The sequence below is a fragment of the Zalophus californianus genome, chromosome 9, assembly GCF_009762305.2.
Source record: "Zalophus californianus isolate mZalCal1 chromosome 9, mZalCal1.pri.v2, whole genome shotgun sequence".
NCBI lineage: Eukaryota > Metazoa > Chordata > Mammalia > Carnivora > Otariidae > Zalophus > Zalophus californianus.
Window position 1 is genome coordinate 129262838 of NC_045603.1, and position 24384 is coordinate 129287221.

General features: G+C 35.1%; 1 protein-coding gene across 4 annotated transcripts in view; it reads left to right on the plus strand.

Moving 5' to 3' along the window:
- UPF2 (UPF2 regulator of nonsense mediated mRNA decay) overlaps nt 1–24384 on the plus strand; it is a 107874-nt gene that overhangs the window by 59734 nt on the left and 23756 nt on the right. For 3 of the 4 annotated variants that reach the window (XM_027593391.1, XM_027593394.1, XM_027593393.2), the window contains exons 10-16: nt 4137–4250; nt 6661–6777; nt 8210–8395; nt 10826–11029; nt 11756–12031; nt 14182–14365; nt 20664–20803. In XM_027593391.1, the coding sequence (XP_027449192.1) occupies nt 4137–4250; nt 6661–6777; nt 8210–8395; nt 10826–11029; nt 11756–12031; nt 14182–14365; nt 20664–20803 (1221 nt within the window). Of the gene's footprint in view, nt 1–4136; nt 4251–6660; nt 6778–8209; nt 8396–10825; nt 11030–11755; nt 12032–14181; nt 14366–20663; nt 20831–24384 lie in introns of all 4 variants that reach the window. The other variant, XR_003519863.1, reaches the window with a different exon arrangement.

Consider the following 24384-nt stretch of genomic DNA (forward strand, 5'->3'; position numbering starts at 1 on the left):
AGGCATTTATATATTGGACAACTTTGAGAATCTGTCCTAAGTAAGTAATCCTATATACCCAAAAAGGCTTTATTCACATCCTAAATTGTGGGGAAAAAATGGAAAATAAGCTAAAAGCCCAACAGTGAATTAAGAAAATGGTCATAAAGTCACAATGCTGAAATGATACAGAGCCACTGAAAGTACTATTTACCATAAAATTTTCATAACATATAGAAAGTGCTTCTTTTGGTGGAAAAAAAAAAAAAAAAGCAAACTGTAAAATCTTACACAGAATAAATTTACAGTTATGTTAAAATGCTTGGAATGTAAAGAACAGAAAAAAATTACATATTAATATGTTAGCAGTGGCTGTCTTTGAATAGTGGGGCAATAAGAAATATTTTTTCCTTTCTAATTTTCCATGCCCCAAATTTTCAACAGAGCCTGCTTCTTTAACAGTGAAGGGACAGCTTTTATTTAAATATAAGTATATCAGACTGACTAACATTTTTAAAATTAGTGGTCTTTCAACTTTTTAAATCAAATCTCTCTAGTGGTAAAATAAATTGACCATATATCCCAGTTTGGCATACTTACATGTAAATTGTATGTATCTGCAATTGTATGAAATATTTTATGTAAATTTATAAAATAAAAGTAAATTGAAAAGTATGAGATCAAAAACATAAATAGAAGTTCTAAGACTTTTTTCCAACACTCTAGTAGATCAAGAGTCTTACCCACCCTACCCTGGAGGTCAGTTGATCCACAGCATAAAATAAACTTTGAAGGCAAATTTACTTGTTTATAGACTCAGTGCCTTCTTAGTGTCTAGCATATAGTAGATTTTCCAAAAAATCAGAATGATTAAATGAGTAAAGTTTATGTAGAACAGAATGAGCAAATTACAGAGGACGATGTATAATGTCTGTTTGGGTGAAGTTATAGAAGGACCAGTTTGGGGAGGAGGGTCTTCCTAGATAGGCCTCGGAAATCCTTACTTTTTATATGGTGATGTATCTGAAGAGTTTTTATTAATGCTTATGAATTTAGTTATTCAGTTGATCTCAGTTTTAGCTGTCATTAATAAATGAGTTGTAAGCAACATTTTTGCTAACGAAGATTGATTATATAAGTAAAATTCTATAATAGACATTGAACTAGAAATATGTAGAAAATTTACATTAATTCATTTGCTTCTGCAGAAGTGTTTTTACATACCTTTTGATCATAAGGAGTCAACAAATGAGACTGGAAAATAATAAAGGGTCAGAATAAGTCAGTCTTTTTTATAAGTTACAGCCTTTTAAAAAGCCTTCATTTTATTCATCTGAAAATGAGGGGGTGAGATAATTGATTTTTCATAATTCATTCAAAAATTCTGTAATTTTGTCATGTTAGTTAGATTGTACCTCCTTACCTTCAATAATATTAAAGAATAATTGTAGATGATACACTATGTTACGTGTTTTGAAAGTTAATAATGCTCAGTAACACCTAAAATTGTATAATGTTCCACAGCAGTTACTAAGAGCTTGTACATGCAGAATCACCGAAAGAGATTTTTAAAGACATGTTTGTACACTTCTCAGCCCTATTCCCTCTAAAGACTCAGCTTCAGTATATTATTTTTTAATTGCTTCCTTATACATTTTTTGTCTCCATGTTTCTTCAACTGTAGAAGAAACACATGCTCAGTGTGGGTTATTTAGAAAATATAAAATACATAATTTAGAAAGAAAAGGGATTCCCCATAATTTCATTACGTTAAAGGAAACCTGTTAATCTTTTAGCATATTTTCTTTACCTTTTTTCCCCTCTAGTTTTTGGGGGGGGGTGAATTTATAGTATATGTATAATTTTCCATTCTTTATTTCTCACTGAGAAGCATTTTGCCATCATTTAAAACACCTCTTAAACATCTTTTTAAAGGAGGTAAATCTTTTGTTCTGTACACTAGTTGCTTAGAAATCAAGTGAAGTGTAGCTGTTGTTACTACCACCACTACCTCCATCATCATCACCATCCTTATTTTTATCTTTATTTTACCAAGTGAGCCAACAGTTCAGGGAATTTGTATGAATTATCCAAGATGATATACCCCCAGAATGGCGCAGAATGACTGCAAGGGCTCAGATTTTTGGCTATAGATCATTTGCTCTTTTTTGTCCCTGCGATACATCTATAAACATTAAGCGTTTTCATTTATTTGTTCACTCCATAAGCATTATTTAGTGTCCACGTATTAGTGATACAAATATACAAAGATGGATAAAATTAATAATAGCTAATATTTATTGAACTCTTCCTGGTGCCAGGCACTATTGTGTGTACTTTACATGTATCAATTGACTTAAGACAACAACTTTATGAGGTAGGTTACTTTTATTAGTTCCATTTTAAAGATGAGATTGAGGCACAGAGTTTAAGTAACAGCTAGTAACTGGTTAAGCTGGTATTTAAACCCAGCAAGTCTGGTCCAGAGTCCATACTCTTAATGTATCCTAGGAGTTCATAAAAAAGATCGATCAGTATGAGGAGCTTTTCATATGCAGTACTTAACGAACATTTATTTTGAAAGGATCTTCATGAAAGCTGTGCTGTTTTCTGAATTGCTAAAATAGTCAACATGAAAGCTCTATGAGTTGAATTTTATGATTTTATTTTTAATCGCAGTTTTATTGATGCTTTAATAAATGCTAATAGTGAGCTTCTAGTTTGCTCTGATGTTTTAAATGAGTAAACATAGTTTTGTTTAAAAATTATCCCTGAAGAGCTAAAAAATCTTAACACCTGTCTCTGTTTACTGTAGAAAGTAGGTCCTTAAAAATGGAGATGATAAATTCAATCCAAGTGTTAGCTCCTTGAGTACGTAGAAGTTTAGTATTTATATAAATGACTCATTAATTATCTAGCTGCTGGTGAGTTTAGGCCTTGTTTTAAAACCCAGCATATACGAAGGTAGTGGAATTCTCAAGTAATAGTTAAGAGACTGGGATTTGATTTGATTTGATTTATTTTTTTTTATTTTTTAAAGATTTTATTTATTTATTTGAGAGAGAGCATGAGCAGGGGGAGAGGCAGAGGGAGAGGCAGACTCCCTGCTGAGCAGGGAGCGCGATGCGGGACTCGATCCCAGGACCCCGGGATCACGACCTGAGCCAAGGGCAGCTGCTCAACAAACTGAGCCACCCAGGCATCCCAAGAGACTGGGATTTTAGTACTGATCTTTCATCAAGTCACTTTAGAGCTTTGTGTTGTCTTGTTTAAATTATTAAATCAGGTTATAACAGCTATTGTTTCTTTCTCAGAATGTTGTTATGTGGAACAAATAAGGTAGGATAGTAATCTGGAAAAGTAGAAAACACTAAACTGGTTCAAGGCACCACCATATTGAACAACTGAATAAGAGAGAGTATTCTGAAAAAGTACATTAAACTAGTTCAAGGCACCACCATATTATTGTCACTGTTGTTCACATAAAAGGTTTCTAGACTGTTGGGTTTTTTCTCATGAAAATGTAATCCATTTACATTTATCTTGACGTATGTTTGCATTGTACTATTGGAATAGGATTTTGTTGTGCTGAATATTTCTTTGAAATGTATGCCTAAGTTGGGCTTGTATTTGCAATAAAAAAGAATAGTGATTATATCAGAAATTCCACTGTAATGAGTTTATGATAGAAAATGCATACTGTAGTTCATAAGTGTAGTATACTAAGCCTTAATAATATTTTTGCTTAAGTGAGCTCTTGATACTTTTATTTTTAAAGCAGCATTTCCTAAAATGTGTTCCTTATAATATTAATTTACTGGGATGTTAACTAGTGGTTGCTAGCATCTCAAAAGGAGGTTTGTGTTGCTAAATAAATTTGAGATAAATTGAATTAAATTAGGTTAAACAGGGTTCTTTATTTCAGAACCAATTTAAGCCCAATAAAGTGCATAGTTTCCCCAAATTATTTGACCATGGAACTGTTGGCAAATCCTGTCCCGGTACTCGTGTTCCACAGAGCTGATTTTGCCTTAACTTAAAGTAATTTGAATAGCAAGAAATCTACCCAAATGCAATCTTACTAAATCACATTTCTTATCACATAGATTTCAAAATGTTAATTCTCTAGCTAATGTCTCTTTTCTCTTAATTTGTAGGTACGAAAAAAGGACCAGATCAATATTGAAACAAAGAACAAAACTGTTCGTTTTATTGGAGAATTAACTAAATTTAAGATGTTCACAAAAAATGATACATTACATTGTTTAAAGGTTAGTGCTGCATTATTTGAGTTTTGAGTTTTTAATAGACAAAGTTTTAGTTATAAATGCTGGAAAACTTGAAATAAGTAAGGAATATTTGTTTAATCCGAAGGACAAGAAAGGAGTAAAAAAGAACGTTAAGCAGATAAGCAGAGTTGAAAACAAATAATAGTATGGTAGATAGAAATGCAGCTATCACAGTAATTACATGAAATGTAAAAGGACAAAATACATGAAGTAAAAGCCTGAAGAATATAAGACTTGATTAAAACAACACTGTAGGCTGCCTACAAGAAAGATAAATATGAAGACCAGAAAGGCTAATGTAAAAAGATGGGGGGAATATACCATGGAAGCACTGACTAAAAGTTACCTAGTTTTGGGCACCTGTGTGGCGTAGTCGGTTGAGCGTCCAACTCTTGGTTTCACCTCAGGTGGTGATCTCGGGGTCATGGAATCGAGCCCCGCGTCGGGCTCCGTGCTTAGTAGAGAGTCTGTTTGACATTCTTTGTCCCTCTCCCTCTGCCCCTCCTACTCATGCTTGTCTGTCTCTCTCTGAAATAAATAAATCTTTAAAAAAAAAAATTCACCTATTTTCATTATCATCAAACAAGGTACAAAGCATTTATTATAAATAAAGAAGGACAATTCATAATGATGAAGAGCTAATTTTAGCAGGAAACTATTACCTATTACCTTCCTGAATTGGTATGAATCCAGTTAAGGGACCTTCAAAATATATAAAACAAGAATCAACAGGGAAAGAAGTAAAGAAATCCACAGTAATAGTGAGAGACTTTGAAACACCTTTCACTAACTGAAAGAAGAGGCAGACGAACCTGGATCTGATTGACACTATACCCAACAGCATCAGAACTTAAAATCTCTTCAGATGCACATGGATCATTTACCATAATTAACAACAACAACAAAATCACAGCATATTAGAAAAGCTTGAAATTATTCAGAGTGTTTTCTGTCCACAATGGAATTAAGCTAGAAATAAGTAAGTAATTATATGTGGGAAAGCTGATGCAGCAGAGATGGAATAATTCTACATTTGGAATTGATCATGACTAACAATGACAAATTTTATATCAAATTGATTTCCTTAGTATATTAGGTATATTACACAGAGTGGGTCTCATGGATTCAAGTACATTTGGAAAACCCCGAGCTAAACAAATTTATCAAGTTTCTTTACTGCTTGATTTCTTAAGAGTGTTTAAAATATTAATAGTCATTATTGGGACGCCTGGGTGGCACAGTCGTTAAGCGTCTGCCTTCGGCTCAGGTCATGATCCCAGGGTCCTGGGATCGAGTCTCACATTGGGCTCCTTGCTCAGTGAGGAGCCTGCTTCTCCCTCTCCCTCTACTGCTCCCCCTGCTTGTGCTCTCTCTCTCTCACAAATAAATAAATAAATATCTTTTAAAAAAATATTAATAGTCATTATTGATATTCAAGGGGTTAAGTTTCCTAAACCTACTTAGAGCATCTCAGAAGACAACAGAGTACATTTAGGGAAACTCTAGACAGCATTTTAAGAGTGATTATGTAAGATTTCTCAATGCTGTATTTGAAGGGAATCATACCATGGAACAATTTAAATGTTAGTATATTTTTTTATAGTAATTATTACAAACACATAGGAAGGATATACATTTCTTTGACTTAGAAATTCCATTTCTATATGTTTGTTTTAAGGAAATAATAAACATGTTTACAAATTTATCTACAACGATGTTTGTCCCACAGGTGTTTAAGTAGCAAGAAATTGTAAACAAATTTTAATATCCAATAAATAAGAATCACTTAAGTTTTAGTGTAGTTCATATTATACAGTAATATGCCCCTTTTAAATCATGCCATAGAAGGATAAATAAGGACACAGCAAAATAGTCATATTAGCTGAAAAAATACCAAGTTATTAAATAATGTGATATGTTTGAATCTGTTTTGGTTTAGAAAATATGCATAGAGAAAAATTGGGAGGATCATTACTGAAATGTTATGGCAGTATGTTATGTTTGTTCATACAATGAGCCTGTTGTCAGAATTTTACAAGTAAATGTCATATAAACCAAAACAAAAAAAAAAGATTTAGAAAATGTTAGCTGTGTATTTCATAGATGTTTAAATACCTGGCATCTAATAGTCAATACAGAAAGGGCTATGATACTAGTTTTCATGTATTTATCTTAAAGAAAAGGCATTAAGTATATTGACAATTTTATATAAAATTTTTGTGGCTGAACACAAGATACTCAGCAATGAAGCTAAGCTTGTTAAGCCAAAGTAGACTAACTTTTGTTTTTCACACATAACATTTTTAAAGTTGTTACACACATTAGATCAGTATTTTCTTTCTTTAATAGGACTGAAGTGTTGTCTTTGTGTTTTCTCATCTTCTTATTGCAGATTCTTCTATCAGACTTTTCCCATCACCATATTGAAATGGCATGTACTCTACTAGAAACATGTGGAAGGTTTCTTTTCAGATCACCAGAATCACACCTGAGGACCAGTGTACTTTTGGTAAGAGCTTGAGGATCCTAGCAGGAGCTTGAGGTTCTTGATTTACTTCAGGGGTTAGAAATATTGACCAGTGCCTATGATCTTGCTCTGCTATATAAATAGAAGGGTTTCTTTCTAAACTAGAACCTCCCATATTTGTGTGCTGTGGCCATTCCAGGAGAGTTATAGGAATTTTTCTCACTTGGCTGCCAGTGAGTTCACTGTATTGTAAAGGAGGATTAAGTTCAACCCCAAATACCTTTTGATGAATGATGCAAATGAGCAAGTACTGTTAATACTGTTATGTTAGAGCCGTTTTTTACGGATGTTCTTGAATGTTCAAAGAAGCCATTGTTAATGTGCCTTAAGCATATAAATTACAAGCTTAAAAATATAAAATTTAATTTAAAAATTAAAAACTGTAAGCCTGAAAAATTAACTTGGGGTAGAAGCTATTTCTTAAGCTACTTAGGATGCTTAAATGGCCATCAGGTTTATTAAGCAATTAAGTTATTATGCTTATTGATAATATCCATGCATTCCCTTGGAGCCTTGGGAGGGTGGGAAGTGTGGTGCCAGAGTGAATATTGGTGTTAGTGTTAAAGAGAGCTCAGATTTAGGAATCCCTGAGCATATACTATCATTACATCAGTGTTACTGTTACAGAAGTCTTGATTGTATCATTTTCTTTAGATAACTTACTTTTTTTAGAATCCAGTTGTGAGCCTGAATATTCTCTGCCAATAATATTTAATATGAAGAAACAAGAGAATTTATTTCTAATAAACAAAAATATTAATGTGGAGTCTGTCAAATGGAATTGATTTCCAAATTCTCTCTAGGCTTATATCACACTAACAAAAGTCATTCCAAGTTCAAATTTTTATCGTAACAAGGAAAAAGCTCTTCTTGCTCTTTGGCTCAGACTCTTAAGGTTAAATGAGACCATGTGTATAAAAATGTAATAGAGCTAGCTTTTAATGTATTTATTTACAATATTTGGATCCCCTATTTTTGCTAGGGAAAACATTTACTAGTCATGGTGGTATGGATGGATATTGGATTGGCTCAGTGGATCTTTTCCCCTTTTATAGCAAAAGCAGCTAGCTTTTATCACTGGTTGACTAGATCCGTTTTGAAACACCGCCTCTTGAGTTGATGCTCAGGGGCTGTGGACAAGTTATAAACCTTGGCTGCTTTTAGTTTTCTTGCTTGTAGAGCTGTGTCAGAGCCTAAGGTCTAACACCAAGCAGTCATGTACTAATTTGTTGTAAAAACATGGTTTTGGTATAGTAGTGTGCTAGTATATTCTTAGGAATACCAAAAGATTGGTGTTTTTTTTTTCCCGTCCTTTTCTAGTTCTTTATCCTGAAATTTTGTCACTGAGAATAGAAATTTGGTTAGGGATAAACATTAGAATAAAAGTATTTTGACTTAGATGTTTTTATTTTAGGAGCAAATGATGAGAAAGAAACAAGCAATGCACCTCGATGCAAGATACGTTACAATGGTGGAGAATGCATATTACTACTGCAACCCACCTCCAGCTGAAAAAACAGTGAAAAAGAAACGTCCTCCTCTCCAGGAATATGTCCGGAAACTTTTGTACAAGGATCTCTCCAAGGTTACCACTGAGAAGGTAAATCTCATTGAAATCATAAAGTAATAGTCAATTCAAGATTTGTAGTAGTGCTAAGATGATATAATATTCAACCAAACTAATTCTTTTTCATCCTAATGATTATAGTATTAAGAGCAGTGCACTTGGCTTCTAGCCTGTGCACTAAATTGTTTCGGTCAAGAACATATATTTCAGTTTCTCCAGATCAGTTTGTTTATAGATTGCTTCAGTGTTTGACAAAGTTGGATAAGAAATGTAAGCAGTTTGCATTTTTTACATTTTGTAACAGGAGAATTTGAAGCAGAGCTGTTAAAGTTTCAGCAGTGAAGGTTAGGAGAGTTAAGATTAGATTACAAGTTGAATTGTGATTGCTTCTATACAAGTCATCCTAAAATGGAAGTCATATGATGATACATAATATATAGGACATATGTTTTGTTTTCCTTTTATGATTCTTACTCTGAAGTGGTAATTCTTGTAATTTTAATTTTGGTGCTGTTTATATTTGAAATTACTACTTTGTCTCTGATGTTCTATAATGAATTTGACTTTAAATATTCTGCTTCAGTGCAGGGGATCCTAACCTTGAGTGGGCTTTTGGAGGTCCGTGGCCCTCTGAAATATCATAATTTTGGTCAATTTCCAGAAAAGGTTAAGAAGTGCTGACCTGTTTTCTTAATTATTGCAGTTACCTTGTTAGAAACTTCACTTTTTAAGTAGGAAATGTTGAACAGAACATTTCATGGTTAACTCTGCGAGTTGAAACAACACAGTGTAGAACTTTTTTCTTTTTAGGAAAAAAAAAGTAAAACAAATTAGCTGCTGGAAAGAGAAAACCTGTGGGGAGGAGAAAAGGTGTGCAATAATACACGCATTATACATGGGTGATAAAGAATGATCATGGGACTTTGGAAATTGGACTCAACTTTCAGAGAGTCAGGGATAGTAGTTGTTTCCATCAAGTAGTTTGAAAGCTATTTTAGAATTAGCTAAAAGTTTAAAAAAATATAGGTTGCTGTGTGGTTAAGACATTAACATTTCCAACAAACTGAGGGTTCTGGAGGGGAGGGCGGGTGGGAGGATGGGTTAGCCTGGTGACGGGTATTAAAGAGGGCACGTTCTGCATGGAGCGCTGGGTGTTATATGCAAACAATGAATCATGGAACACTACATCAAAAACTAATGATGTAATGTATGGTGATTAACATAATAAAAAAGACATTAACATTTCCACTGAAGCTGATTTGAGAACATATTAAGTGCTTGAAAGATGGATGGTGGTTAGGGTACCTGGATGGCTCAGTTGGTTAAGCGTCTGCCTTCGGCTCAGGTCATGATCCCAGGGTCCTGGGACCGAGTGCCACATTTTGGTCCCCGCTCAGCGGGGAGTCTGCTTCTCCTTCTCCCTCTGCCCCTCCCTGCTGTGCCTTCTCTCTTTCTCTCTCTCTCTCTAATAAATAAAATCTAAAAAAAAAAAAAAAAAGATGGATGGTGGCTATAGAGATGAAGAGTGCTTTCCCATCTGCCAATAGTATCCTTTTTTTTTTCCTTTTCTTTATTTTCTTCCAGAATGAAAATGGAAGGAACTTGATTATAGGTAGAACTCTGCTCACCATCTCATTACCAGTAGGGTTTTTGAAACAGTTAATGGCTAACTTTTATGCGGTACTTATAATGAGCCAGTCAGTTTCCTATGTACCTCACATACTTTAACTTGTCTAATCCTTAACAACAAACTGTGGAGGAAGTGCTGTTATTATCCCCCCTTTACACACGAGGAAACAAGATGCTGTGTAATACTAGTCTTGATGTTCATCTTAAGTTATCTTTTAACCCACTGATCTTGGGTTTACTTATTTACTGGAAATTTTTGATTTATAAGAAGTATCTGAGATTATTTACATTAGTGATATGCAAAAGAAAATATTTTTGGTAAACCTTGGGTATATGTTTTTAGTGATTGGATTTTGTGAGTATATACTATTAGCCTGATTGAAGATCTGGAAACTCTAGGAAATTTAGGGGCATCATGAAGAGATGTAGGGCAAATGTGACTAAATTTTGCCAATAATTAGAAATATCTCACTTTTCTCACTTTTCCTGTCTCTGAAGTGAAGAAGCTGGGAGAGGATCTCTAAAGTATTTTTCTTTTATTTTTTTAAGATTTTATCTATTTTGACAGAGAGAGAGTATACAAGCAGGGGAAGCAGCAGGCAGAGTGAGAGGGAGAAGCAGGCTCCCTGTTCAGCAGGGAGCCCGATGTGGGGCTCGTGGGATCATGACCTGAGCCAAAGGCAGACGCTTAACCGTCTGAGCCACCCAGGTGCCCCTAAAGTATTTTTCATTTCAAAAGTTCTGTGACTGCAAAATCAAAATATCTATATTATTGGGTATATTGGAGTATTATATACTTATCTCAGTAAATGAAACAAAATTCTCTCCATGTAGGTTTTGAGACAGATGCGAAAGTTGCCCTGGCAGGACCAAGAAGTGAAAGACTATGTTATCTGTTGTATGATAAACATCTGGAATGTGAAATATAATAGTATTCATTGTGTAGCCAACCTCTTAGCAGGACTGGTCCTCTACCAAGAAGATGTTGGAATCCATGTTGTGGATGGAGTTTTAGAAGATATTCGATTAGGAATGGAGGTAATAAGCACTTTCCTTAAAGTTATCAAATTGGAGTTTGTGGAGAATTTAAACAGCTTTTAAACCGATTATTGAAAAATAATAATTCGGAAGCCGTCCTTTTCCCTTATGATGTCAATTTACTGTTTCTTCAGAGTTACTGTTTTCTTAAAGAACCCAGTTGTCTCAGATTTCCTGGTTGTCTTTCAGGCTAGTGCTGGAGAAATTTTTTTGCTTCTTTTTCTCAAGTTCAGTTAGGCGTATTTTGGAAGAGTATAGTAGATTTAATTATTTCTGGGGCACTAGAACTCAGGTTATAGGAATCTATAAATCTTTTAATTAGGTGAATTGGTAATCTTTTGATAAGAATTTCTGTAAACCATTTCCTCTTTCTGTTGTCTTATCGTTTCCTTAATTCATGGATTACAGAAAAATAAGTTATGGGGGGCTGATAGGGAGAATTACATCTTAACTCTGTCATCAACTCAGTTAATGATAGCTTAGTACTAAATTTAATACTTAACTTGTTCTTTTTATTAAAACATTTTAAAGATAGCCATTTCTTAGAGAAAAAGGATACCCAGAAGTGATCACTTTATTGGAAAAGAAGGAAAGAACCCATTTTTTCCCCTCTGTTTAGTGTTCTTTCAGTAATTGGTATTATCAAATGACAGGGGAGAATTTTACCCCTTTTCAACACATTACTACTCTTTAATGGAAATCTGTGTTGTTTTTTTTTTCCTTTAGGTTAATCAACCTAAATTTAATCAGAGACGTATCAGCAGTGCCAAGTTCTTAGGGGAACTTTATAATTATCGAATGGTGGAATCAGCTGTTATTTTTAGAACTCTTTATTCTTTTACTTCATTTGGTGTTAACCCAGATGGCTCTCCAAGTTCACTAGACCCTCCTGAGCACCTTTTCAGAATTAGACTAGTGTGCACTATTTTGGATACCTGTGGCCAATACTTTGACAGAGGTTCCAGTAAACGAAAACTCGATTGCTTCCTTGTATACTTTCAGGTATGTAAACTCAAATATGCAGTTTGGCATCATTTAATGCATTGCTTGTGTTACAGAAATATTAGAGAAGAAACACAGTAGCATTCATATATCACATCATCATTAGATTAGATTTTTTTCTTCCTGCAAGGGTGTGCTACAGATTAAAAATATATGATGTATTCTACTGTATAAACATTCTACTTGCATTGTCACTTTTATGATTAACAATGATTGATCATTAATTTTGGGAATTATTTTGGTATGGTTCATAAATTTGATATAGTAATTTATGGATTATGGCGTTTGGTATGGTAATTTATGAATTAAATTACCTGTGATTTTTGTACATCTGATAACATTTTTAACTCATCTGTGTTCTGATTTTACATCTAAAATTCTTGTTTCTAAACAATTTCACTTTTTTTTTTTTTTAGAAAAAAAGCTATAGTTTTTGGGAAAATATGTTATTTTCAACACAGGAAAAAATATTTGTTCACTCATGGTAAACTCTTGGGTTGTACTTCCCTATTTTAATTTCAGTTAATTATGTAAACTTAATGATTTAGACTAAGTACAGTATAAATTAAATTCAGAAACAAATATGGAGACACTTCCAACAACTTTTATAAGGTTGGTGTTGCAAAAGTTAACTTAGGTTTAGGTTGAACTGCTCACTATTGAATTCTCCAGGTGTTACTGAAATAAAGTACCGAAAGTACCATTCAATTCTATATGATCATTCTATTCTATATAATCTCTTGTTAGTGTTTTCTTCATTTATTTATTGGTGAAGAAAAAAAATTGAAAACTATAACTTTTGAAGTATCAAAAATATATCCACATAGTGGCTGCTGTTAAGTGGAGGCAAATACTCTGGGAGAAGAGCAGTTGTTAACTTTGTTCTGTCACTGTACCTGTGCAGTAGAGGACAACTTGTTACTCCCTTGTTCTCTGAATTGACAAGAAAATGGGGAGGGGAGTTTTGCAGATTTGAGAGTCAGATTCCCTGTTGTATGTAAGGACTATCTTAAGTTGGAGACTATCGAAAACCAAAGTTTTGCTGCAAAATGTCAGCTGTAACTATCAGCATCAAAAGTAAATTCTCTTTCAGAAGAGTATCCTTATTTGCATTCACTCTGAAATCCCAGACTGAGAGAAAAAAGCCACTCAGAAATATCCAGGAGCAGAAAGAGACAAAAGTATATTTTGATTAACAAGCAGAAAGGTGTAGCAGGGTATACCTAGGGAATTGGGAGTAAGGAGTGAGTGAAGTCTGGGGGCTGAGGGCAGTGGGTTCTAGGTCAGAGAATGTACAGTTTAATATGGCAAGGTCAGATAGAAAGGACCACCTGCAGCAGTGCTTCTAAACTTTAATATACATATGCACCACCTGGAGATATTGTTAAAATGCAGATTGTGATTCATTTGGTCTAGAGTGGGGATCCCAAGAGTCCTCATTTCTAACAAGCTCACAGTTGAGGTCCACACTTTCAGTAGCAAGGACCTACAAACTGGAGAGGAGAAAGCACCCAGAAGAATACCCTTTTATATATAAGCAAATTCTTGGGTTGTGCTTTTTAGTTAAACTTATGAATTACAAAGTAGAAAATAGAATGAAGGAACCAGGCTAGGAGAAGAGAGGGAAGATCTCTATAAACAGTACTATGTACATAGTAGCTGTTCAATAAATGTTTGTGGATTAATGATTTTTATATATTTCAAAAATTGTATCTTCAGGTACTTTCATTGACCTGTTTAAAGAACAGAGCAGGTAGCATAGAGAAAATAATAAAAACGTATCAAAATTATGGCTTTGAATCTGGTAGCTTTTGTTGTTTTGTAAAATAAATATTTAAACCCTGTTTGGGGTTTGGGAGTAGGTTTTCTGCCTTGTTTCAGTACCTGGAAATTTATTTGATATTTTATTTATGATTTTTCCTTGCCTTTAAAAAGGATTTTTGACAGTTGTAATAAAAAAATTAAAATCACCAAATGGCTTAGAAACTGGATTAGGATTATTACTGTTGACCATTAATAAAAATGGTAGGTGTTTTATACAACTAAGTTTTAGCTTAGTTATTATAACTAGGTAACATCACAATGTAGAGTATTATTTTAAATGTTTTTGTTATTTCTTATAGCTAAATTTATTTTTCATTTGTTATCAGCGTTATGTTTGGTGGAAGAAAAGTTTGGAGATTTGGACAAAAGACCATCCATTTCCTATTGACATAGATTACATGATCAGTGATACACTAGAACTGCTAAGACCAAAGATCAAACTCTGTAATTCTCTGGAAGAATCTCTCAGGCAGGTACACGACTTGGAACGAGAATTCTTAATAAAACTAGGTAAGCAATTAATTACAGAGAGAAAATGAAGATGATATTTGCCAGGTTGTTTCTAGAATTTGCTTTATGTTGTTATCAGAGTTTGCTTTTGTATATTTTCTGTTTTCAGTGTTGACTGTTACATAATAGTGTTAGGTAAGACCTGGGTGGCATACTTCTTGATTTCATTAAATAATCCCAACTTGGAGGAAAACAGTCAGGTGTAAGACTTGAAGGAAAGGATAGTGATGGAAAAACACTCTCCTGGGGTTCCTGGGTGGCTCAGTTGTTAGGCATCTGCCTTCGGCTCAGGTCATGATCCCAGGGTCCTGGGATCGAGCCCCTCATCGGGCTCCCTGCTTGGCGGGGGGCCTTCTTCTCCCTCTCCCACTCCCCCTGCTTGTGTTCCCTCTTTCACTGTCTCTCTCTCTGTCAAATAAATAAATAAAATCTTTTAAAACAAACAAAACACACTCTCTTGTCAGCCTTTCTTAATTAGTAGAATTTTTGGTTGCTAATACAAAACACTTTTGATGAAAGCATCTCTTACATATATAGTATATATTTTCAACAAGCATTATTTCCTAAGATACTGCAGGCTAGACACTGTAGAGGGAGTATCTGTTAGAAGTTTTGGAACTACCCTGTGGAATTTCAGACCTTATTCCCTGGGAAAGTTGTCTCTATTTCTAAGGATCAGAGAAAATGTGAGAACTACATGCTATAGGACAATTGGTCTGTTCAGTTTCTCAACATCCTTCTGAGACTGTTCTGGAAGAAGAGTTAGCTTTTGAATAGCTCCCAGGGAGTAGGAGCCGACTAACTTTGTCAGTGGAAATAACTGGAATGAGGTTCAGCCTTACCAATCTGGTTTGCTTGCTAATTAGTTTTTAGCATGTTAACATGTTTTATTGTAGTCATTTCAAAGTAACATGTATTTAGGCTGTTAAGCTAGTGTTTTATTTCCGGCCATTACTTGGTACCCATATGTCTGTCATTAGGAGATCCTTAAGCTTCACCATTTATGCTAAATGCATAAATTTACTATGTCGCATATCTAATGGCAAAGGTATTTGTGACTTTCTCCCTCGAAAACTATTGTTTTTCATATTATATCCAGCATTTTAATAGGATTTCTTTCTCCAAAGGTCCATCCTGCTTCAGGGAATATGATTGCTGTTATCTATTTGAGCAGTATTTTTAAAGGTGCTACTGATTGTGAAACTATACACTTTTCTACCACTCCACCCAGAGGGGCATATGTGATCCCTTTGTTCTTTGAACTTTGTCCCAAGTTACCTACTTTTTTTTTCGTTTTCAGATTTCCAATTGTATCAAATGATCATTTCAGGCAGAGTACTCATTTATCTTATTTCATTTACTTCAAATGCTTTTTTTTTTAAGATTTTATTTATTTATTCATGAGAGACAGAGGGAGAGAGAGAGGGAGCGAGAGAGAGAGAGAGAGAGAGAGAGAGAGAAGCAGAGGGAGAAGCAGGCTCCCAAGGAGCAGGGAGCCCGATGCGGGACTCGATCCCAGGATCCTGGGATCATGACCTGAGCCGAAGGCAGATGCTTAACCATCTGAGCCACCCAGGCGCCCTACTTCAAATGCTTTTTAAAAACATTTTTTATTTTAAAGATTGTATTTGAGAGAGAGAGCACGAGAAAGTTGGGGAGGACAGAGGAGAGGGAGAAGCAGACTCCCCGCCGAGCAGGGAACCTGTGGGGCTCAATCCCAGGACCCTGAGATCATGACCTGAGCTGAAGGCAGAGGCTTAATTGACTGAGCCACGCAGGTGCTCCTACTTCAGATGCTTTGATATAGTTAAGTATTAGCTTTGTTTCCCAAAAACTTTTACAAATGGTACTCTTTGTGTAGTGGGCATGGGTAACACTAGTTTGACACCTAGTTTGGTAGCAGTACAGAGTGTGGTGTGCTTTATCCTTTATAGAGCAAAGGGTTAAGTTAAAGGACCTCAGGCTTCTTTTGAGGGGGTCTGTTCTTGTTTAGAATATGGGAAGGGAAAAACAGGCCACCATTTGTGAATCAAACTCTAAAGATGATGGCAACTAGAATCAGTATGCTCCCAAGTTGTCCCATTTTCTTCCTGTTTTGGAGTCTAAATATCAGGAAGAAGATGTACATGAGTGAATCTATATTAAATCTATTTCCTATTGATAAACCATAAGATAATACAGTATCTCGCCTTTGGTAGTTTTTTTGTTTTCAAGCACTTTGTAAATTCATGTTATTTTAACTTTATAACAGCCCAATGCTAACATAATAGTTAATGAGAAAGCACTACAAAGTTCCTTTGTATTTTGAAAGTCATTTTAATATTATTAAAAGTAGTACTTGTTTGGAGCACCTGGTGGCTCCATCGTTTAAATGGCTGACTTGATTTCGGCTTAGGTCATGATCTCAGGGTTGTGGGATTGAGCCCCACGTCAGGCTCTGCGCTCAGCATGGAGTCTGCTTGAGGATTCTCTCTCTCCCTCTCCCTCTGCCCCTCCCCTCACTCTCTCTCTCTCTGTAAAATAAATATACCTTAAAAAAAAAAGTAATACTTGTTTATGGCAGAAATTGTGAAAAATACCAAGAAAACAAAAGTCCCATTCCATACATAAGAATAATCATGTGTTAACATTTTTTGGTGTATGTTCTATTCTTTTAAAATTTTTTCACGTTTGCCGTTTTATAACTGGATTTTTTTCTACCTAATATATTATGAAATTTCTTCCTGACATGAAATAGTTTTCTAATTCTTAATTGGCTGTATTCCTATGTATGAATGTGCCATAATTTTTTTAATCCTAATGTTTGACACTTAGGTTATTTCCAGTTTTACATTACTGTAAGTAACATTTTTGTGTGATATTTGTGTGTATCTTGGTTTTCTCAGTATAGACATAGAATTACTGGCTAAGACATTCTCTTTAAATTTAAGAACAAAACCAAAATGGTTATAGGCAATATAATCTGGTTTGGAACTTCTAGATTGTATTGTAGTATAAGGAACAGAAATGAGGGAAACAAGTGAAAAAGAAAAGAAACCACATGAATAAAGTATAAAGCCAACAGTATATTTCACGAATTAGAAATAAAATCAGAACAGAATAAAAGGCCTAGAAGCACCCCCAATTAAATACAAAATAATTTATCTATAATGAACTAGGAATCTTAAAAATAAGATAAGGGCAATAGGTCAGCATTTTGGAGGAAAATTGATATAGAGCCACATCTTCTCAAACTCCAGATGGATTCAGGAGTTAAGTATTTATTTTTAGGGGTGCCTGGGTGGATCAGTTAAGCATTTGCCTTTGACTCAGGTCATGATCCCAGGGTCCTAGGATCAAGTCCTGCATCAGGCTCCTTGCTCGGTGGGGAGCCTGCTTCTCCCTCTCCCTCTGCCGCTCCCCCTGCTTGTGCGCACTCTCTCTCCTCTTTCACTCTCTGACAAATAAATAAAATCTAAAAAAAAAAAAAATATTTTTAAAAATAGATCTGATTTTCAAATATTTGGAGAGCCGTTAATTTTCCCAAATTCTAAAACAGTAGAAGAAAGCATATACATGGCAACAGATTTGGGCTTTTAAAGCTTTTATACAACAGAAAAATAAAATTAAAGTGAAAATAGCTTCCATGCCAGGTTAGTTTCACTTGCATAAAGAGCACAGGCAAATTGGTAATAAAATAGAATACCCTAATAGATAAATGAACATGACATAATCACATAAGGGAGGGCGGGGGAGGATTGGTGTTTTTATTGAGTACTGTCTGATGCCAGAATGACACAGGAAGGCAATGTTAGTCATATTTGGCAAATCAAAACACTGGGCTAACCTGTCAAGCCAGAATTCAAAGACTGTGCTCTCTCTGACATATTAAGTATGAGAGGAAATGCTCAACATTTCGAGTAAGCAGAAAAATATAATTTAAAGCAGTCTGAAAGGAAGTATTACAATTTTTACTATTTCTGTTACGAGTAGGAGAACTGAGGCACCAAGCAGCATTTTGTTGTTTGTATTTTTTTTTAAGATTTTATTTATTTATTTGAGAGAGAGAGAGAAAGCATGAGAGGGAAGAGGGTCAGAGGGAGAAGCAGACCCCCCGCTGAACAGGGAGCCTGATGTGGGACTTGATCCCGGGACTCCAGGATCATGACCTGAGCCGAAGGCACTCGCTTAACCAACTGAGCCACCCAGGCGCCCTGTTGTTTTTATTTTGTTAACTTTATGTCCTGTGGGTGTACATTTTTATCTCCATTGTTTATTTTAGATTGAAAGTGTCCTAGGGCTCAACAGCTGGATAGTTATTGTGCTGTTTAGCAAATGCAAAATATATTTATAAATTGCTTTTGAAAGTAACCTGCAATGCAAATGAAAGTGTGCTAGAAATAGTATGTATTTTCCTTACAAATTAGAAGTATGTCTATCAAAACAAAGCAACTTATACATTATAGTTCTTCCCACTATGCATGTTTAAGTGGATAGAACAAAGGTGTAAGGATAGCTCATGCTGTGTGAGTTTATCAGCATTGTGATATTTTTACTCAATGTAAGATTTAGACAGTTGTGACTTTATATTTTTTTGCCTTTGATAACTTAAATAATAGTCCCAATATTCTGCTTCTTAAAGTCCCTATAAAAAATAAATAAATAAAATGTATATGTATAAAATCTATATTTGTATCTGAAAACTAGTGAGAAATTTTAAGTTAATGGTTTCTCATTCTGAAACACCAACTTCTTTTCTCAGCATTAATTTTCCTTAGAGCATTATCTAATTTTTCTTAATTTTTTTTTATTTTCAAACGTCAGTGTACCTACTTTAATCACTCTGTACTTTCATATTTTTGTCAGTTCTTGGTTAATTTCTTATACTTAAGACACTGGAATAATTTTTTACTCTTATTGGTTAAGTTATTCAAATTCTCTGGGCTTCACTATTCCTCATAAAATGAAAGAGTTAAATCATTACATGATTGCTAAAGTTTCTTTCTGCTCTAATCATCTAAGAGTCTGAATAAACAAGTATTTACTAAACACCTACTGTGTATTTATCAATGTATGGCCTCTGATAAGTTATGAATATATAAAACAAGTTCTTTGTTTTCAAGGGCCTTATAATTTGATGTAACGTTTATGAAATCATTAGAAAAAAAATTACATGGTGTATCCTTAAATGTAAAGTGCTATGAGAAATTCTCCAACTGCTTTAGGAGCAAGTAGGAAGAGTAATAGATTCAGATACTCTTTGCGTTTATGCAGGAAGTAAAATTTAGACTGAACTCAGAGAATGTATAGGAAGAACTTGAAAGTGTACCTTGAAGGATATTCTCTATTGAGAAGAGTATCAGATGAGCAGGATTCCAAGATAGTATGCTTTGTGACAAGAGAAGAGGCCCAAGCTATAGGAGAAGGCTCAGGAGAGAGTAGGGGAAAGTCAAGTCTAATGAGGCATCTTGAAAGTAGAGCGAGTGGTTTGGAATTCAAATGTTAATTAAGAGGAGTTGACTAGATAGTGAGGTGTAGATGAACATGGGAGGTGGAAGCAAATTCAAGCCAGGGAGTTCCCTGAGGAGGATGATACTGAAGAAAAAAATTAAGCCCTTTGGTGACACAAGTTTGCCTCCTTCCTTTAGTCTTAATGTACAGACACTCAGATTGATAGCCAAATGTGATTTCTCCATGAAGGCGACATAATTTTATATCTTTGATGTTGGAGAAATTCTAAAATGTCATTTGATAAAAAGTGTGACCGAGGCTGCATCTTACATGGTTGAGGCTGCATTTTATATGCTGGTACGTTTTGTTCGTGTTCTTCTGAGATGGAGATAAACAGAAAATGAAAGAAAAAAAAATACATATGTTTATATATACACACATATAAATACAAATATATATATAAAATGTGTCATTGCTTTTTTTGTTGAAATGAAGGTCTCTTTAGTTTGTAAAATGTTTCTCAAATAATTTTAAATTGTGTTCTTATTCTATTCTGAGAAAATGGCTGTTGAATTTTCTCACTTAATACATACTTCTAGGGGTGCCTGGGTGGCTCAGTCATTAAGCATCTGCCTTCGGCTTGGGTCAGGATCTCAGGGTCCTGGGATCAAGCCCCGCATCGGGCTCCCTGCTCCGCCTGCTTCTCCCTCTCCCACTCCCCTTGCTTGTGTTCCCTCTGTCGCTGTGTCTCTCTCTGTCAAATAAATAAATAAAATCTTAAAAAAAAATACATACTTCTAAATTAAGTGGTATAATATTGAAAATTTACTCCTTTTTATGTTTTTTTCCACTTTCTCCTCATTTCAAGGCTTAGTAAATGACAAAGACTCAAAAGATTCTATGACAGAAGGAGAAAACCTTGAAGAGGATGAAGAAGAAGAAGAAGGAGGAGCCGAAACAGAAGAACAATCTGGAAATGAAAGTGAAGTAAATGAACCAGAAGAAGAGGTGATGACTTTTGTTTATAGCCAATAGGTACATTTGTACAAGAATATCTTGATTATTTGAGCTAAGATTTTCTTTAATGTGTAAAATAAGATCTCCTCCTTAGTTTTATTATAGGAACTGTAACTAGTAGTATATGTCTGTTGGAAAACCCATGGAATTAAGGTGTTTTTTTGTTTTGTTTTTTTGTTTTTCTTTTTTAAGTAAGAAAATCATAGTATTGACCAGAAGATCATAGGACATTTTTTTATTAGGATCATTTTTTTAGAGTAGATTTTGCTGGTGCACTAATTAAATAAACAATCTAATAATTTAAACATCCTTAATAAATGTGTCATTGAAAAGTGACTCATTTTCATGTATTTCTCATCTGAAGAGTTAGGATGTATTTCCTCTTTTTCAAAAGTGAACTTCTATAACTTTGAAAGTTGTATCATTTTTAACCATTGCTTACTTTTCCAATTGCAGTTGTGAATATCATACATGATATGTGTGTGTTTGCTAAGTAGGAAAACACAATGTTCATTTGGCGTTGATGAGCCTTGTCCGGGAGGAGAAGTGAAAGATGTGGTTTAATAAATGAAGTTGGAGGAGTTTGCTTCTCCTCCCTCTCAAGACCACCCTTTCCCATGGCTCCAAGCATAGGGAGAACATTTTAAAGAGAGAAGATAGTTGATTAATAAGAACAGTGTGAGATATTCTACAACTTCAGCTGAGAAAGAAAAGGGCTAGAGTTCACTCTTAGACAAATTGTGCTCTTTGTTTTTGTCTTGGTCCTCAACTTGGTCCTTGGTTCCATATGGCCTTTCAAAGTTATTCCTAGCATCTAACAACCATAATATTTCCTCCTGGATATCAGCTATGTAAATTAAAGATAACTTTAAAGATTAAGTAAGTGTTCTGCTAAAATTCTAATTTTCTGTAGTGTAACATTTATATAATTTAACAGTAAGTACAAGATTTATCATTATAGTAGTAATAATATTTACATAACCATTTCTCATACCATGCTGTGAGGTAGGTAAGAAAATAAGGCACAGGTAGTTTAATTTGCCCAAGATCTCATAGTAGTAAGTGCCGAGCCAGTATTTGAACTCAGACAATGTGACCTGTGTTTTGCTGCCCCTCCTGCATTTCCTTAGCCAGTTTTTGTGGTCCATTCACTTCCAGATCCCACAGATTATTATGTATAATAGGGATTAGAATAGTGGAATTCTTGTTCAGCATTTCAATTTCAAAAGTTAATCCATTTTATTTTGCCTGAGTAATATGAAAATAAAGGGTAAAGAGAAAAAGTTAATGCAGTTTAACTTAGTTTAGCTTAATTTTTGAATACGAAGTTGTTTTTTTTATGTTATGTTAGTCACCATACATTACATCATTAGTTTTTGATGTAGTGTTCCATGATTCATTGTTTGCGTATAACACCCAGTGCTCCATTCAATATGTGCCCTCCTTAATACCCATCACAGGCTGAACCATCCCCCCACCCCCCTCCCCTCTAAAACCCTCAGTTTGTTTCTCAGAGTCCATAGTCTCTCATGGTTCCTCTCCCCCTCTGATTTCCTCCATTCATTTTTCTCTCTTTTTTTTTCTTTTAAAACATGTAATGTATTAACGTGTTTCAGAGGTACAGGTCTGTGATTCATCAGACTTACACAATTCATAGTGCTCACAATAGTACATACCCTCCCCAATGTCTGTCACCCAGCCACCCCATCCCTCCCACCCCCCACCACTCCAGCAACCCTTAGTTTGTTTCCTGAGATTAAGAATTCCTCATAATCAGTGAGATCATATGATACTTGTCTTTCTCTGATTGACTTATTTCGCTTAGCATAACACCCTCTAGTTCTATACACGTCGTTGCAAATGGCAAGATTTCGTGTTTTTTGATGGCTGCATAATATTCCTGTGTGTGTGTGTGTGTGTGTGTGTGTGTATACACCACATCTTCTTTTTTAAAGATTTTATTTATTTATTTATTTGAGAGAGAGAGAGAGAGAATGAGAGATAGCATGAGAGGGAAGAGGGTCAGAGGGAGAAGCAGACTCCCTGCTGAGCAGGGAGCCCGAAGTGGGACTCGATCCACTGAGCCGAAGGCAGTCGCTTAACCAACTGAGCCACCCAGGCGCCCTACACCACATCTTCTTTATCCATTCATCTGTTGATGGACATCTTGGCTCTTTCCACAGTTTGGCTATTGTGGACATTGCTGCTATAAACATCGGGGTGCACATACCCCTTTGGATCCCTACATTTGTATCTTTGGGATAAATACCCAGTAGTGCAATTGCTGGATCATAGGGTACTTCTGTTTTCAATTTCTTGAGGAACTTCCATACTGTTTTCCAGAGTGACTGCACCAGCTTGCATTCCCACCAACAGTGTAGGAGGGTTTCCCTTTCTCCACATTCTCGCCAACATCTGTCATTTCCAGCCATTTTGGCTGGTGTGAGGTGGTATCTCATTGAGGTTTTGATTTGGATTTCCCTGATGCCGAGCGATGTTGAGCATTTTTTTCATGTGTCTGTTGGCCATTTGGATGTCTTCTTTGGAAAAATGTCTGTTCCTGTCTTCTGCCCATTTCTTGATTGGATTATTTGTTCTTTGGGTGTTGAGTTTGATAAGTTCTTTATAGATTTTGGATACTAGCCCTTTATCTGATATGTCATTTGCGAATATCTTCTCCCATTCTGTCCATTGTCTTTTGGTTTTGTTGACTGTTTACTTTGCTGTGCAAAAGCTTTTTATCTTGATGAAGTCCCAATAGTTCATTTCTGCCTTTGCTTGAATAGGAAGTATTTTTTAAGTGGTAAGAAATGATTAATTTTTTCAAGCAAATTTAAGAGCATCTCTTGCAAATTTGATTTTGAATTATAGACTTATGTTTATTAAAAAGCTAATACATTTCAGGGTGCCTGGGTGGCTCAATCGGTTAAGCATCTGCCTTTCGCTCAGGTCCTGATCCCAGGGTCCTGGGATCAAGCCCCACGTCAGGTTCCCTGCTCGGCAGAGAGCCTGCTTCTCCCTCTTTTCGGGCCCTCCCTTCCTCCCAGCTTGTGCTCTCTCGCTCTCTCTCACATAAATAAATAAAATCTAAAAAAAAAAAAAGTTAATACATTTGAAAAAAGTAAGTGCATTTCTTACATCCCAGAATATTTCCACTTTAGAAATGCTAAAAATCTCTCTCTATATAGTAAATTATAATACTGTTATGTATGTTATGTATTGTTTGTTGTTATGTTATGTATACTAAATTGTTATGTATACTAAAAAAATTGTAAGAAATTTAAGTAATTCATTTTCTCTTAGGAATTTTTTCTCATTCACATTATTTCTCTTAGCACAATGAGAAGCTGGATTTAGTGTAGTCTTTTTGTAAACCTACAGATCTAAGTAAGAATGAATTGTGTTGTTGGAAATGGAAGAATACACAGATAGGGTGCAACTGTGTCTTTTTTATGTGTGTGTCCTTTTGAAAAAATCACTGAGGTTATTTCCAGTCTTCTGTTTGAAAAGAAAATTTGGCTGTTAGAAGAGGTGGGGGCATTGACAGGAGAGGATGGGGAGGAGTGCGGGGT